Source organism: Mastigoproctus giganteus, chromosome 12 (assembly GCF_048544385.1).
Source record: "Mastigoproctus giganteus isolate SK-2022 chromosome 12, ASM4854438v1, whole genome shotgun sequence".
In the NCBI taxonomy this organism is placed as follows: Eukaryota; Metazoa; Arthropoda; class Arachnida; order Uropygi; family Thelyphonidae; genus Mastigoproctus; species Mastigoproctus giganteus.
In genome coordinates, this window is record NC_143586.1 from 37,309,745 (window position 1) to 37,325,171 (window position 15,427).

A 15,427-nucleotide genomic window follows, 5' to 3' on the forward strand; every position below is an offset into this window, starting at 1 on the left:
ATCCAATCAAATTGGTCAGACAAGACTTCCCCTTAACAAACCCATGCCGTGCCTGATCTAAAACTGAAGTCTTGTCTAGATGATCCTACAATGCTTCTTTAACCAAGGCCTCCATTTATTTCTCTGGAACAGAAGTTAAACTACCCGTGCCTCCCTTTGATCCTCCTTTGTGCATTGGGGTCACATTTGCACTCTCCAGTCCATGGGTACCTCCCCTGAGTCCAAGGAAGCTCTCATAATTATGGCTAAGGGTTTGCTTACTTCCTTTGCTGCCTTGTTTAATATAACTAGATAGATCCCATCCACCCCAGGTGCCTTTCTTATGTTTATATTCAACAATTTCTCCTCCACTTTACTCTCAGTTATTACAAAGAGAGATTACATAAGTAAAGAACTCTTTGCTGTTTTTCTTTACATTCTTTGCCAAAGTTTTCTCGTAATCTGCCTTTGCCTGCCTAACCTCCTTTGTGACTTGGCTACAGACCAGCTTATATCTATCACAGGCTTCTGTGTCACCTGTTAATTTATATGTATCCCATGCATTTTTCTTCTCTGCCATAAGTCTAATAAGTTCACCTGACATCAATTTAGGCTTAAATCTTGAACAATATTTCTTAGTTAGTACGAAAAGCCTAGTAGCTTCCAAGACAGATTCTTTGAATGCTTCCCATTTTGAATTTGCTGTTGGTAACGTCATCAGTTGGTCCCACCGTATAGAATTTAAATACTGTCTCAGACCACCGTAGTTGCCTTTATGAAAGCAAAAACTCTTCCCTTTACCCCTGATGGTAGTTGCCTCTTTGAGTAAATCCCACTTCAACACACTGTGATCACTGCCACCTAGTGGTTCCTTTATCTGCAGATTCTTAATGCATGAAGAATCACTAGTGATAATCAGATCAAGAGTATTAATCCCTCTAGTTGCATCCTGAACATGCTGCTGTAGAAAACAATCATCCAATAAATCCAAAAAAGCCTTGCTAGTGTATGAGTGACCAACCGACAAATTCATGTCAATATCTGGGAAATTAAAATCCCCCATAATAAGACACTCTGATTTACTGACCCACTCTCTTTCTCTGTACAGTTGTTTTTTATACTCATCAGAGTCATTAGGTCTGTAACACACTTCTACTCTTAATTTTGTTTTCCCAGTGCTTATGTCACACCAAACTGACTCAACACTGCAGTGTCCAGCCATGTCAACTGGCTGACTTCCTTGGATTTTATGTTTCTTAACCAACAGCATAACCCCTCCTCCCTTCCTATCCTTCCTGTACACATTGTACTCCCCAAATTCCAGTTCTGCATTCCTTATATCTGTGTGACACCACATCCCTGTTATCCCAAAAATATCTGCCTTTGAAGTTTTGACCAACACCTCAAATTCATCAAATTTATTTACCAAACTCCCAGCATTGATGTACACACAAGTATACATGCACCTGTTTCTATTCTTAGCTACCCTAATGCAGCCCATGTATTTACGTGTTCTGCAATGACTCCCAGCAGTCTCTGGAATCCCCTGCACCTTGTTTTCCAGGCTGCTGCACAGGCTGCTAATTACAGCTGTTTAGTGAACTGCATTAGTCAGTGGCTGGTATCAGACCTCAAGCATTCTCCGAATGGGCAACAACAAGCAGCAAAGCCACTATACAAGGAGTGATCAAAAAAAAATGTGGGGGGGGGGGGGCAACTAAACTAATATTTGGCAAATGATGAAACTTACTGGCTATTCATATGGATCTCCTTTGAAATTGTATATACCAATTCCAATGCTCCTGCAGCTTCTGGGAGCATTCTTGATAAGCTTCTTTTTGAATTATTAATAGTTCCTGTGTGAAATGTTCTGAATAATTTCTGCAGTCTTTGCAAATCTGCAGCCTTTCAAGAGGGCTTGGGAAAGGAGAAGGAAATCACAGGACGGAAATCAGCGGATGAGAGACCACGGTGATGGAGTGTTTTGGAAGAAAAATTTTTATTGAATAGAAAGCACCGAGAGTGCAAAAATGCTGTAATGATGCAGGTGCCAATTTCCTGAAGCCCACTTTTCTGGCTGCTTTCTTTAAACAGCATTGTCACAGGAAAGTCATTTAGTATTCCTGGTTTACTGTTTGACTATGCATGCCAATCATAATGAACACGGCCTTGTGAATCAAAGTACATAATACACGATCTTCACATTTCATTGAATAATGATTGTCTATTTGCACCCTATTTAAATCTAACAATCTGTTGGTAATCACCAATTGTTGCTCCTACCAAAAACACCCTGTTTCTGGTATACCTGCCTTTATTGCAAAAAATATTACCCATTTCCCTGACAACAGAATCTCCCAATAAAATTAAATGTCCTTCAACCAGAGCAGTATTGCATATTCTGTTCTGGGACCCGAATCGGGGTTGCATCACCTGGCAGGTCATGAGATACTTGAGTCGCCAATGAGCTCCCAGTTACATTTGTCTCTATTGCAAGTTGCTATTTCTTCAGTGATTTAAATTCTAGTAATGCACCAAGTTTCAGTTTGAGATTGGTACATTCCTCAGACTGGGAGCAAAGTAGTAGTAGTAGTATTTGTGATGCAAGAAAGCATGTGCATGAGCTTATGCAGCATCAGCCAAAAAAAAAAAAAAAAAAAAATCACACCATTCCCTCCAAATGCCTGTCCAGTTCCTCCTTAAATTTATTCAACCTATCAACTTCCACAACGACAGATGGAAGTTTGTTCCAGCAATTAACCACCTGCTGGCTAAAGGCAAATTTCCGCACATCTATTCTACATCTGTCTTTTCTTAATTTGAATTTATGCCCCCTTAGGTTCGTAATCTGAACAAGTGGAAGGATCCCATCAGAATTCAGCGTGCTCAACCCATTCAAGGTCTTATACACCTCAATCAGATCACCGCGCAGGTGCCTATTCTCCAGCCACTGCAATTTGCAGAACTTAAGCCTCTCTTGGTAAGAGTATCCCTTCATTCCCCTCACCAATCTTGTTGCCCTTCTCTGTACACGCTCAAGTAAATCTACATCCTTCCTAAAATGAGGCCTCCAGACCTGTACGCAGTACTCAAGGCGTGGCCTGACCATTGCCTTATACAGAGGGATAATCACCTGCTTTTCCCTGCTAGCAAAATTCCTATATATCATTGACAAAACCCCATGACCTGCCCTGGCAGCCTGTCTGCATTGCTCAGAAAACTTCATATCCGCCTGCACAATTACTCCCAGGTCTTTTTCATTTTCTACCACCTTAAGTGTAGTAACACACAGTTGGTACGTTTCTCTGGGGTTACTTCTACCCATATGCAGTACTTTGCATTTGTCAAGTTTAAACTTCAGTTGCCACTTCTTAGCCCATCTGCCCAAATTATATAGATCCTGTTGCAGTAGCACACTGCCATTACTGTCATTAACAACCCTGCCAACCTTTGTATCATCTGCAAACTTCAACATTAAGCCTGATATACCTTCATCAATATCATTGATAAATATACAAAACAACAGTGGACCCAACACCGAACCCTGTGGGACTCCACTAATAACATTAGTCCACGAAGAGCAGCACCCATTGATTACCACCCTCTGTCTTCTCCCACTTAACCATCCTTTTATCCATTGTAGCAACTTACCCTTAATACCATTCTGGTCCAATTTGTACAATAGTCTTCCATGCGCAACAGTGTCAAAAGATTTCCTGAAATCCAAATATATGATACCAAAATTATTTTTTGCATCCTGTTCCTTTGTAACCACATCATAATAACCAATTAAATTTGTCAGACAAGACTTTTCCTTAACAAACCCATGCTGTGTCTGAATTATTGCTGCAGTCTTGTCTAGATGATCCTGCAATGCATCTTTAACAAGCGACTCCATTATTTTACCCGGAACAGAAGTTAAACTAACTGGTCTGTAATTACTCGTGTCACCCTTCGATCCCCCTTTGTGAATTGGGGATACATTTGCACATCTCCAGTCCGTGGGAACTTCCCCTGAGTCCAAGGATGCTCTCATAATTATGGCTAAGGGTTTGCTTAGTTGCTTTGCCACTTCCTTTAATATAACTGGATAGATCCCATCCACCCCAGGTGCTTTTCTTATGTTTAACTTCAACAATTTCTCCTCCACTTTGCTCTCAGTTATTACAAAATCATTAAGTATCCTGCTACAATTTGATAACCTTCTGCCATTTTCAAACCTTAATAATTCCTCATGTGTGAATGTAGATGCAAAATACTCATTCAGTTTGTTTGCTATCTGAGCAGGATCATCAACAGTCGAGCCATCGATGTCAAGTTGACCAATCAGCTTCATCCCCTTCCTTTTAGAGTTTATATAAGTAAAGAAACCCTTGCTGTTTTTCTTAGCATCTTTTGCCAAGGATTTCTCATAATCTGCCTTTGCCTGCCTAACCTCCTTTGTGACCTGATTACAGACTAGCTTATATCTGCCATAGGCTTCTGAGTCGCTTGATAATTTATATGCATCCCATGCATTTTTCTTCTCTGTCACGAGTCTCATTAGCTCATTTGATAACCATTTAGGCCTAAACCTTGAACAATATTTCTTAATAGGTATGAAACTTTTAGTAGCATCCACGATTAATTCCTTGAATGCTTCCCACTTGGAATTTACTGTTGGTAACATCGTCAGTTGATCCCACTGTACAACTGTACAGAATTTAAAAACTTTCTGTTCTGAGACCACTGTACTCACCTTTACGGAAGCAAAAACCCTTTCCTTTACCCCTGATGGTAATTATATCTTTAAGTAACTCCCACATCAGTTCACTGCGATCACTGCCACCTAGTGGTTCCTTTATCTGCAAATTCTTAACACACGAATGATCACTGCTGATAACCAGATCAAGAGTATTACTCTCTCTGGTTGCCTCTCGAACATGCTGCTGCAGAAAACAATCATCCAATAAATCGACAAAAGTCTGACTAGTGTGTGAAAAGAACTGTCAATCGAGCTTGGTTTGTCTACTACACTGACTGCTGAACACATGCCTCAGGCTATACAAGCAAGAAAGAATTCGTGGCTTGCACCGGAAACACTCACAGGCATCTCCACCTGAGTCATGATATCCTTGGACAGTGGATTGAAAGTAGATATTGTAACAACCATTATTTAGGTGAAATTTGAACTTAGAGAGATTACAGAATTTAAATTTACAATATATTACAGAATTTAAATTACCAAAGTATTACAGAAATTAAGCTGTTTCCAAAACCTATTCCACTAGTGAAGCTAAAATTAATCCACCAAAGTTACCATAAAGAACTCAGCAGGAATACTTCCGAAAAGTTAGGAATTAAATTTACAAGTATTGTAGAAATTAATTTTCAAAATCAGTGAAATAAAATTTTAAAAAAATCACTGAAATAAGATTTAAAAATTACAGAAATTAAATTTAAACAAATTTCGAACAAAAATTTTGCCTATCAGATTTTGTCTACCAGGTATGCCTATAACAACCTAACATATACTACGTATATTAAGTATGAGTACATTAATTTATTTAAAAAATAGCCATTAATATATTTGCATGTATAGTTTTTGTGGTTCGTGGCATCTTCCTCAAATAAAAATGGTCCATATCTTAAAAAAGAGGTTGAGGAACACTGCTCTACTGAAGACTTCTTTGGGTCAAACTGGCAATAGTTCTTAGTAAAACAGCATAAGTTTTGGTTTGTTCCAAAAAGAGAGATTTTTTTTTAGTGTTTAAATTAGTTTTGACTATAAATATATTTCCAAATGTGAAATATGCATATTTGACCAGCTATCCTATAAGCTTCTAATCATGGAGTTAGAATACCACTTTGATGTCAAGACAACAAGTTTTTATAGAACTGGTTGATGCAATACTTTGCAATTACTGCATTCATGAAGTGTCAAGAGTCACAAAACCCTACATTTTGAGTTATCTACTGATAACCAAGAATAATGGAGTAGGGATAAACAGCATTTAAAAGCTACTAAGAATTACAAAAATAAAAAATAAAAAAATAAAAAAAATCTGTTACCTAAATGCAATTATTTGAGTTAGTTTTGAAAGAGAACTCTGTACAAAAACGAATTGAGAGTTTAAAATATTTGACAATTTTTTGCCTTCATTTATATAGAAACATTATATACCAATTTCACTTTTTTAAAATATAAAAACAAAATGCAATGCAAAAAAATACCAACCTAAAACTTGTCTTACTACATCCAATATTTCTTGTCTTATATTCTTGCCATTTTTAAAGGATATTGCTGGAAAATTCAATAAAGAATATTAAAGTTTACTTTTTTGGTAAAAAATGCAAGCTAGTAAATTAACAGAGAGAGAGAGATATAACAATAAAGTAGTGCAATAAACCATCATGATGGATTTCTTTTATTGGGAACCACAACATGAAATGCCACTTCTCAGCATAAATCATACAAAAACACACTTTCCATAATGCAATAGTGCACACAGTTGATTCACATTTTGTGAGAGGATGGAGGCAGACTTAACATAACAAAAAGATACTACAGATAACTGCCAAACATGAGGATACTGGTCTACACAGCTTCTTCTAAGAAGTCTGTAAACTCGTACGGAGTTTCTATGATGTCAAAGCACATTTTGTATAATCATTATAATGTATACAACAAATGTCGAGGAAAGATTTATAATACTATGGATTAAGCATAGAAATCATTGGGAACTTTGATAACACTTTTTTTTTGCTTGTTTTTAGTAGGTAGATTTTATTAAAAAAAAAAAAAAAAATTAACCCAGAGCAGATACACAGCAAAGAAAAGGATGAAAAGGAAAAAGACTTTCTGAAAATAATGTTTTTTTTCTGATTGCAGTAAGAAGTCAGAAAGTCAGTCAAAAACTGCAATGAAGCTGTTAATGATTTCTTTTATTGCACAGTGGCAGACAAAAAAACTGCATCACTTGTGAATTTTGTGAATAATGTTTTGCGCTGAATTGTTGGTTGCGGAAATGTTCGAAATGCATTTGTTAGATGCAATATATATCTCTGTGAATGAAATCCAAATTGCCATAAATATCTTCCCAAAGGGTAAAATGCATAATAAATGGAAATATGAGAAATCATGCAAATGGCAATCATGACAACCAAACACATTTTATTGCATTTACGTATACAAACTAAAATGACAAGTTAATGTAATAGTATTATGTACTGTAAATCAACAAAATAAGTCCTCAATATTTTGTTTTTCCTCCTCGAGCTGCAATTACAGTTTTGCAACGATCTAGCATAGAGTTAATCAACTTCTGGATATATGCCCAATTTCGTGGAACCACACCCTTACAATGCTCTCGCGCAGCTGAATCTTACTTGTCGGCTTCTTCTGAGCAATTTTAGATGACATTATGTACCAGCAATTTTCAAATCTGGACTGTTGCCGGGCCAGTCCAACACTGGAATGCCAACATTTCTGAAGTATGACTTTGCCTTAAGGGAGAAAAAAACAAGGGAAAACATTGGTATAAGTATGTTTTAAACCTTGTGAGACAAGAAGACAAAGGATGAAATAGCATAAAACTTACCAATTCTGCTGTGTGGCAAGGTGCTGAGTCCTGTTGAAAAATGCAGTTTTAGATGTCTGTGTGGTGATCCCCAATAACGGGTTTCAGGCACTCCTCCAAGATACCAGTGTGGGTATCTGCATTCACCATTCCGTTAATAAACTTAATTCACCTCCCTCACCCCTTTGCTTGTTATGCATCCTCAGATCATCTGACCGGAGGGGAACTCTACAGTCAGTGTTATGCAGTCAGGATGGTATGCCTCCGATTTTCGTCTTCTGACATATCGCTTCCCATCTGAGCCATGCAGGTTGAATTTCAATTTATCAGAAAAGATGGTGTCTCATTGCTCTTTTGTCCAAGAAACATGCATTTTAGACCAAGCAAGTCATTTCTTCCTCATTTGTTGGGTCAACAAAGGCTTCTCCTTGAGCCGATAGGCATGCAGACCACATCCCGAAAGCAGTCATTGGATACTTTGTGCACTTGTTTCAACACCAGAGGCCATCTCAAAGTCCAATTTTAGGTCAGGAGCACTAGCATGGTGATTATGAGGGCATAGCCATTTCAAATATCGATCTTGGGAAAGCCTGATCCAGGTCTTCTCTTCACATCACCGGTTTCACGCTTTAATTTCAGCACCTGGGATACTGCAGCGATAGCATATGTAGAAAGTCCTTCCTGAGACAGAGTAACAGCTACTTTTTTTTTCTTGGTATCACCTGAACATATGGAACCATGCTTACACCTCTGAAAAACAGGATACTAATGAACGTATATACCCCTTCCAATGCCATTTTTATAGAACTGGTTGATGCAATACTTTGCAATTACTGTCAGATGCAATACTTTGCAATTACTGTCTGATGCAATACCTTTGCTTTGCGACAAACAAAATGACTGTAATCAAACAATATCTTATACATTTCACTACAAATGTTACCTTTTTTTAAGGTGATTCAGTTTTTTTGTCCGCCACTGTGTGTGGTTGGCTTTAACAGAAGTCAAGAATGCACAAAACTGTCACAACCATTTCATAGAAAGTCACTCATTCATTCATGATGTAAAGGACTAGTCTTGAAGGAAGACTGCTTGAGAGAGCAGTACGCTGCTTTTGTGATTTCACTTAACTCTCCCTCCATCTAATGGTTAAAGGAATTCTTCCTTCTGCCACTGGGTCAAAAATTCAAGAAAACTAGTTTTCTTCGAATGTTTTTATTCATTTACTTGTTATTCTCTAACAAACTTTTTATACTGATCAGCATAAAAAGTTTCTGTTATTTATTTTTAAACAAATAACAATTAATAATAAGAAAATTATATAAATGATTATGATATAATTGATCAAATTTTGGTTCAAAATCACATTAGTAGTTTTTTAGTTGTAAACAAAGGATTAATTAAAAAAGTATTGTTTAAGTTGCAGTGGCAACTATAAAAAATTGGAATTATTCTAATCATATTAATTAAGGATTGAGGAATAATTTCATTTCTACTTAAACTACAGTCAGTTCTTCTATAATGTGGTACATGTGTTCCTAAAAATCTCCACGTTATGGTATTTTGCATATTAAAAACAACAGGGCTTATGGGAAAAATAGGAATGGGGCAGAGCATTCAAAAAATATTTGGTGTGGTAAGCAAAACACTAAAAAAAGTTAGAAAGCCAATCAAATTTTCTAACACAGATTTAAACATCTTCAATTTCTAAAAAATAAATAACTATTACAGTAAATATAGCACTGTAATATATACATATTAATTGATATTTCTGTTCACTGACATTTTTTTTTATTGTAAAATTTAAAACAATAAAAAAGATAAGCAATCAATAACGACAAACATGGCATACACAAATTTCAAGTGAGATACGGAGTAACAAGTTTATGAAACTTAAAAAATAGGAATGAAGAGAAGATTCTGAAAATTTATGTCTTTCACATGACTGAAGATTTCGTGCAAGGGCAAACACATTTCACTATAATAACGTAAAAACCCACGGAATTTCAGGTATTGGTATTATCGCAAATGAAAAAAGATCGAGTTTGCTACCCATTTTATAATTATATTGCACTAACAGAAAAGCCCAATAAACCAGAACTGCAAATTGTTTTATTGTTTTATGGCAGTGACCTCCAGAAATGTGCTCCTCCACTCATGCTATACCGCTTCACAAAATTTCTGTTCAAACAGAAAAATGTGAGCCTGAAAATGTGAGTTAGTCTACAATATTACCTGTTATCTTGTGAATACTTGTGAATACACTTTTGTGACATTGTATATTTTTTTCCCTTGAGTTTTTGGGGTTAAGTATCCACAAACATAGCAGAAGTTAACTGGGTGATTGATGCAAGTTCTGTGCTTTGTCTTCTCCATTTTAACAATGCTGTTGTTGTTGTTGCTTGGTTTTTAGGAGCATTAGCAACTAAGGCCATATTGCTCCGGGGATATGCGGTGGTCATTCCCTGACCGTTCCGCATTCTCTGTATTTGGTGGTCATGGGCTCGAACCCCGTTTTTTTTTTTTTTTTTTTTTATTTGGTAGTTGTTGGCGCATCGGCTTCTGTGGCCATATTGCACCTCCCAAGGTTTTTGCAGTACTTTGATCCAAGCCCGAGGCGGGAATCAAACCCACGACCTTTGGATTGCCGGGCAGGTACTTTACCCACTCGGCTAGCCCGGTTGGCTCGAACCCCGGTCTAATCAAGAAGCATGTGCTACGTATTGCTGCTCCTGCCCACCTGGCTATGCTTTTAATAATGCATTAACCTAAAAAACAGTAAAAGTAATTGGTAAATTTGAACAGAAGGTGAATTCTTATAGCGTAGTTTATCATACACTATATATTGAACAGTTGAATGGTGTAATAAAATTAATAAAAATACTGACTTATCTGGAAAAGTGCACCAAAATCAAAAGTAATGATGTACTTGCTTAATTTTTAGCCCAATAAACAAAACCAACCAAAAGTTAATAAGTTTAAAAATTGTATTTCAAACAGTAATGATATCTTTGTAGAGAATTCAGTTATCTATCTATATCTTAAAACTGAGACATGATACAAAATTTTTATGATTGATTTTAAATTCTATACATAAAACTTGACCAGAAACAACCACTGATTTTCTAGAGGTTGGTTGGTTTAAATGGAAGTTTATTGGCACAAGGGCAAATAAGGCCAAATTGTGCCTGTCACAGAAATTCTGCAAATGATTTTTTCCCCCCATCATATGTCAGATAAGTTCATATAAATGAATTCGTTTTAAAAAATTAAATAAGTTGGATAAATGTGTATCATCCCTGAGAATATGGTTCATCTCTAATGAACTGTTTTGGATTAAAGCAGATTTAAAATTTGTTAATCGAGCAGCACGATTGTGGGGACACTCGAGGATATTCCTGGTCATGCTGGATTCCAGCATGACCAGGAATCCAGCAGAACCTTATCTCTGTGTTATATTCTGCGAGATTAATTAACTGTGCTCTAATTTCTTTCAGAATACGATGAGAGTTCGAACATTTGTGTTTTAAAGAAGTTACTGCACTCAATGAATCAGTATAGATTATTATCTCTTCATTAGACCTGTTGTTGATGTGTTCGATAGCCTTTTTTATTGCATAGAGTTCAGCGGTATAAATACTGCAACTAGGGAAAAGTTTTCAGAGATTGCACAAGTGGGAAAAACCACTGAAGCACCTACACCTGTATCAGATTTGGATCCATCAGTATATATTTGCAGCAGTGTGTGTTTTCTGATGCATGGGCTGAATGTAGCTGCTGTATGTTTTGATTGTCCAGCACCTGTTTTCCCCACTTTCGAAAAAAGTCGTCACATAAAGGTTTAAAAGTGGACCACGGAGGCTCCATTTCTCCAGTGTCTTGGTGGATATTGTCGAGTGGGACACTCCAATTCTGAGCAACAACCTTCAATCTGATTCCAGCAGGTTTATTTTCATTTGGTTTATTCCTGTAGAAATTTAGGAAAGACAGGTTAAAGAAGTAAGGCCAGATAGGATGTGAGGGCATACTCCGAAGTTTGGCAGCATATGTAAGCAGTAGCACCTGTCTCCATAAGGATAATAGAGGTTCATGTGCATCAACACATAGACTATGCACTGGAGATGTTTGGAAGGTACCTAGAGCTATTCTAAGTGCATTGTGTTGAATGGTACTGAGGGACTCTAATGCTGATTTTCTAGCTGAGTCATATATGGGTGCACCATAGTCTAGTCTGGATCAGATTATGGTTTTGTATAGGTGAAGAAGGGAGTATTGGTCAGCTCCCCATGATATTGCAGAAAGCACTCTAAGGATATTCATTTTCTTCAAACAAATAGTTTGTACATGCTGTATGTATTTCAGGAAGTTTAATTTCTTATCCAATATTAAACTTAGGAATCTAATATCATCATTGACTGGAATAGCATGATTTCCCAGGCGCAATTCAGGATCAGGGTGCAGTTTCTGTTTCTTGCAGAAGTGTATAGCAAACGTTTTCTGTGGAGATAGTGGGTAACCATTCTGTAACATCCATGATTGAGTTTTGTTTATTGACAGTTGGAGTTTCCTTTCAATGGAGAACACATATTTTGCGAGTGACTGGATATAGTGAGGTCATCAGCATAAAGCTAAGTTTCTACTGAATTCGAGATGGTTGTTGTTAGAGTGTGTATTCTAACTGCGAAGAGTGTGGCACTGAGGATTGACCCTTGTGGGACTCCTTCCTCCTGTATGCAGATTTTGGAGAATGCACTTTGATAACAAACCTGAAAGGTTCGATATTTGAGAAAGCTCTATATTAATGATGGTAAATGTCCTCTTAGTCCTAGAGCATGTAGATCACAAAGGATGCCATCACGCCACATGGTTTAAAAGGCTTTCTCTATACCTAAGCACACCATGACCAAATGTTTGTTCTTTATGAATGCATTTCGCACATTTGCCTCAGCCTTTATCATAAAATCTAGGGTAGATATGTTTTTACAAAATCTAAACTGATCATTGTTCATAGTAATTTGAGTTTCCAGATACCAAATCAAACGACTGTGTACCATTTTTTCCAGAGTCTTACCCACGCAGCTAGTAAGTGAGATTGGTCTATAATTATGCGGCGCTGATTGGTCTTTTCCTGGTTTTGAAATGGGTAGAACTACACAATGTCGCCAGGATAGGGGAAAGTAATTTGCGAAAAATATTCAGTTGAAAAGTTTTAGGAGAGAGTAACAAGTTCTCTCATTTAGATTCTTTAACATTAGGTAGTATATGCCATCTGGGCCAGGTGCACTATTGGCTGATTTTTTTAAAGATTCTTCTAATTCATACATGGTTAGTGGTTCACTATAAGAGAAAGCTGACTTCGTTCCGAAATTTATTTTATATTTTTCAGCTATTCTTTTGGCTTTTAGGAAAGTTGGATTATATGCGGTTGAGGCAGAATGGTGAGCAAAAGATTCCGCGAGGATGTTTGCAATACCCTCTGGAAGGGTTATCTCCTGTCCTTTATAGATGATGATTGGGGAAGGAACTGATGCCTTACCAGTAAGGCATCTTATTTTCTGCCAGGTTAGTCCTGCACTTGAGTCTTTGGTGACAGATGAGGCAAAACGAATCCAAGATTCTTTTTTAGCTTTTCGCCGAATGTAACAGGCATGAGCTTTAAGTTTCTTGTAAATAATGAGATTGGCAGTGGTTGGATTCTTTTGAAACTGATTCCATGCCTTGTTCTTTTCTCTCTTAGTGGTGTTACATGATGAATTCCACCAATAGATTTTGTGTTTAGATCCTTTATTTGAAGTTTGAGGAATGGTAGTAGCAGTAGTGCCAACATTTGTTCTGTGATGTGTTTAACGGAGTTATTTATGGAGTGATGCTGGATAATATCATCCTCTAGTGTAATACTGGATGCATATTTATTCCAGTCAGCTTTTGAGAATTTCCATTTAGATCGACTGCTTTCTGGTAAAGTTTCTCCTTGTGCAGAGCTTACAGATTATAGGAAAATGATCACTATTTAATGGGTTCTCTGAAACTCTCCAATTGAAGTCTCGAAATAATGTGGGTGAGCATATTGACAAGTCTATAGCAGAGGTTGAACCTGTTGGAAAATGGACATAGGTGTGGGAGCCTGTGTTAAGCAGTGTGAGATTATGCTTTACAAGAAAAGCCTCTATTTTGCGGCCCCGGTTGTCTGTCTGTCTGCAAAGATCCCCATAACTGGTGATGTGCATTAAAATCACCCAATATGCAGAAAGGAGAGGGTAGTTGTAGGATAAGATCATCTAGTTCAGTTATCAAGCAGTTCTGATTTGGTGAGATATATATGGATACAAGAGTAAGTGTTGTGCCAAGAACAAGGCATACTGCAACTACTTCTAAAGTGGTTTGTACAGGAATACATCTGAACGGGACTTTACTGTCAATCAATATAGCTACACCACCATGTGAACCATGGGTAGTGATCCTGTCTTGCCCGAACAAGGTATAGTTTTAACTGAAAGTGTCACTTGTGGAGAGAGATTCGTTTATTGTAGACATGCCTACTGGATGATGCTGATTTATCAAATTGTGAATATCGTTTATGTTGCTACGGAGGCCTCTACAATTCCACTGAATCAACTGATCCATTATTTAGCTTTTGAAGTGGAAAGTATTTCTGACCGTTTTTTAGAGACAATCTGTTTATGGCATTCCGATTTTATTTTATCTTTTCTCAGGAAAGTGGGTCGTGCAGTATCCAAGTCTTCCTCAGCATGTATTTCTAAGATGGTTTCATCACTGTTAGTGGTGTCATTGGTTTCCATATCTGTGGTTAGAGTCTTTTGCAGTTTAAGATTTCTCAGACTCTCAGTATCTGAACGTGATGGAGTAATAGTTGGTGGTACGGTGATTGGGGTATTATTTGCTTGGTCTTTTACTTGTTCTTTAGGGGACTCCTGTGGACTCACTAGACCAGCCCGAGCCCAGTCAGAAATGGATGTAGCTGGTGGTATGGATACTTCAGTTTGAGTTCCTTCCGATTTGTATTTTTGTGTTACAGCTGCATATATGAGTTTTGGTACAGTGAGCAAAACTTGTTTCCTTGCTTCTTGGTAAGTCATTTTGTTTTCTATTTTGTACTTCTGTATCTTCTTTCCTGTTTTCCAGGTTTCACAGACTTTTGAGTAAACTGGATGGTTACCCTTACAGTTTGGACATACTGGTGTTTGTGCAGGGCAGTCTGTCTGTGTAATCCTTGGATCCACAGTTGGGGACACTGAAACCCCTCTACACACTGTTTGATCATGGCCAAAATTTTGGCACTTGAAGCACCTGAGGGGATTGGGGATATAAGGTCGGATATGGCAGTTCTGATATCCAGCCTTAACTGTAGCTGGAAGGATTGGTGTTGAAAAGGTCAGTATAACACTACATGTCGGAACCAGTTTACCATCTTTTTTTATTTTAATTCACTTTGCCTGTACAACTTTTTGGTCTTGTAGCTCTTGAACTAATTCCTCTTCAGTAACACTTATTAAGTCCCACTCAGACAGCACTACTTTGGATGAATTTAGGGTGGCATGTGGAGTTACTGTGACAGGAATATTTGCAAATTTTGAGATTCTTAGTAGGGCTTCAAGTGCCTACTATTCATAGTCTCTATAATTGGATCTCCTGAGTGGTCTTTTCACCATTTTAGGTGGTCCGGCAGCATTCTCGAGACATTTTTGAATAAGAAATGGAGAAAGTGCGCCTATCGGTTGATTTGTTTGGGAATGTATTATAAGAAACAGTGGCGATTCCTTTTTGGATCCTTTTGTTCTTTGTCTCTTAGGATGGGAAGTGTCAAAGTCAGTTTAGTCTGTCTTGAACAGGTTGAGGCATGAGGCTCAACAGATGGATAACGGTCTTCG

General features: G+C 37.4%; 1 protein-coding gene across 1 annotated transcript in view; it reads right to left on the reverse strand.

The window, feature by feature from the left end:
* The window catches only part of LOC150076901 (proteasome activator complex subunit 4-like), a 514,513-nt gene that overhangs the window by 273,370 nt on the left and 225,716 nt on the right, over window positions 1-15,427 (reverse strand). The window contains exon 22 of the mRNA XM_090386346.1: window positions 6,197-6,262. Within this exon, the coding sequence (XP_090242472.1) occupies window positions 6,197-6,262 (66 nt within the window). The remainder of the gene's footprint in view (window positions 1-6,196; window positions 6,263-15,427) is intronic.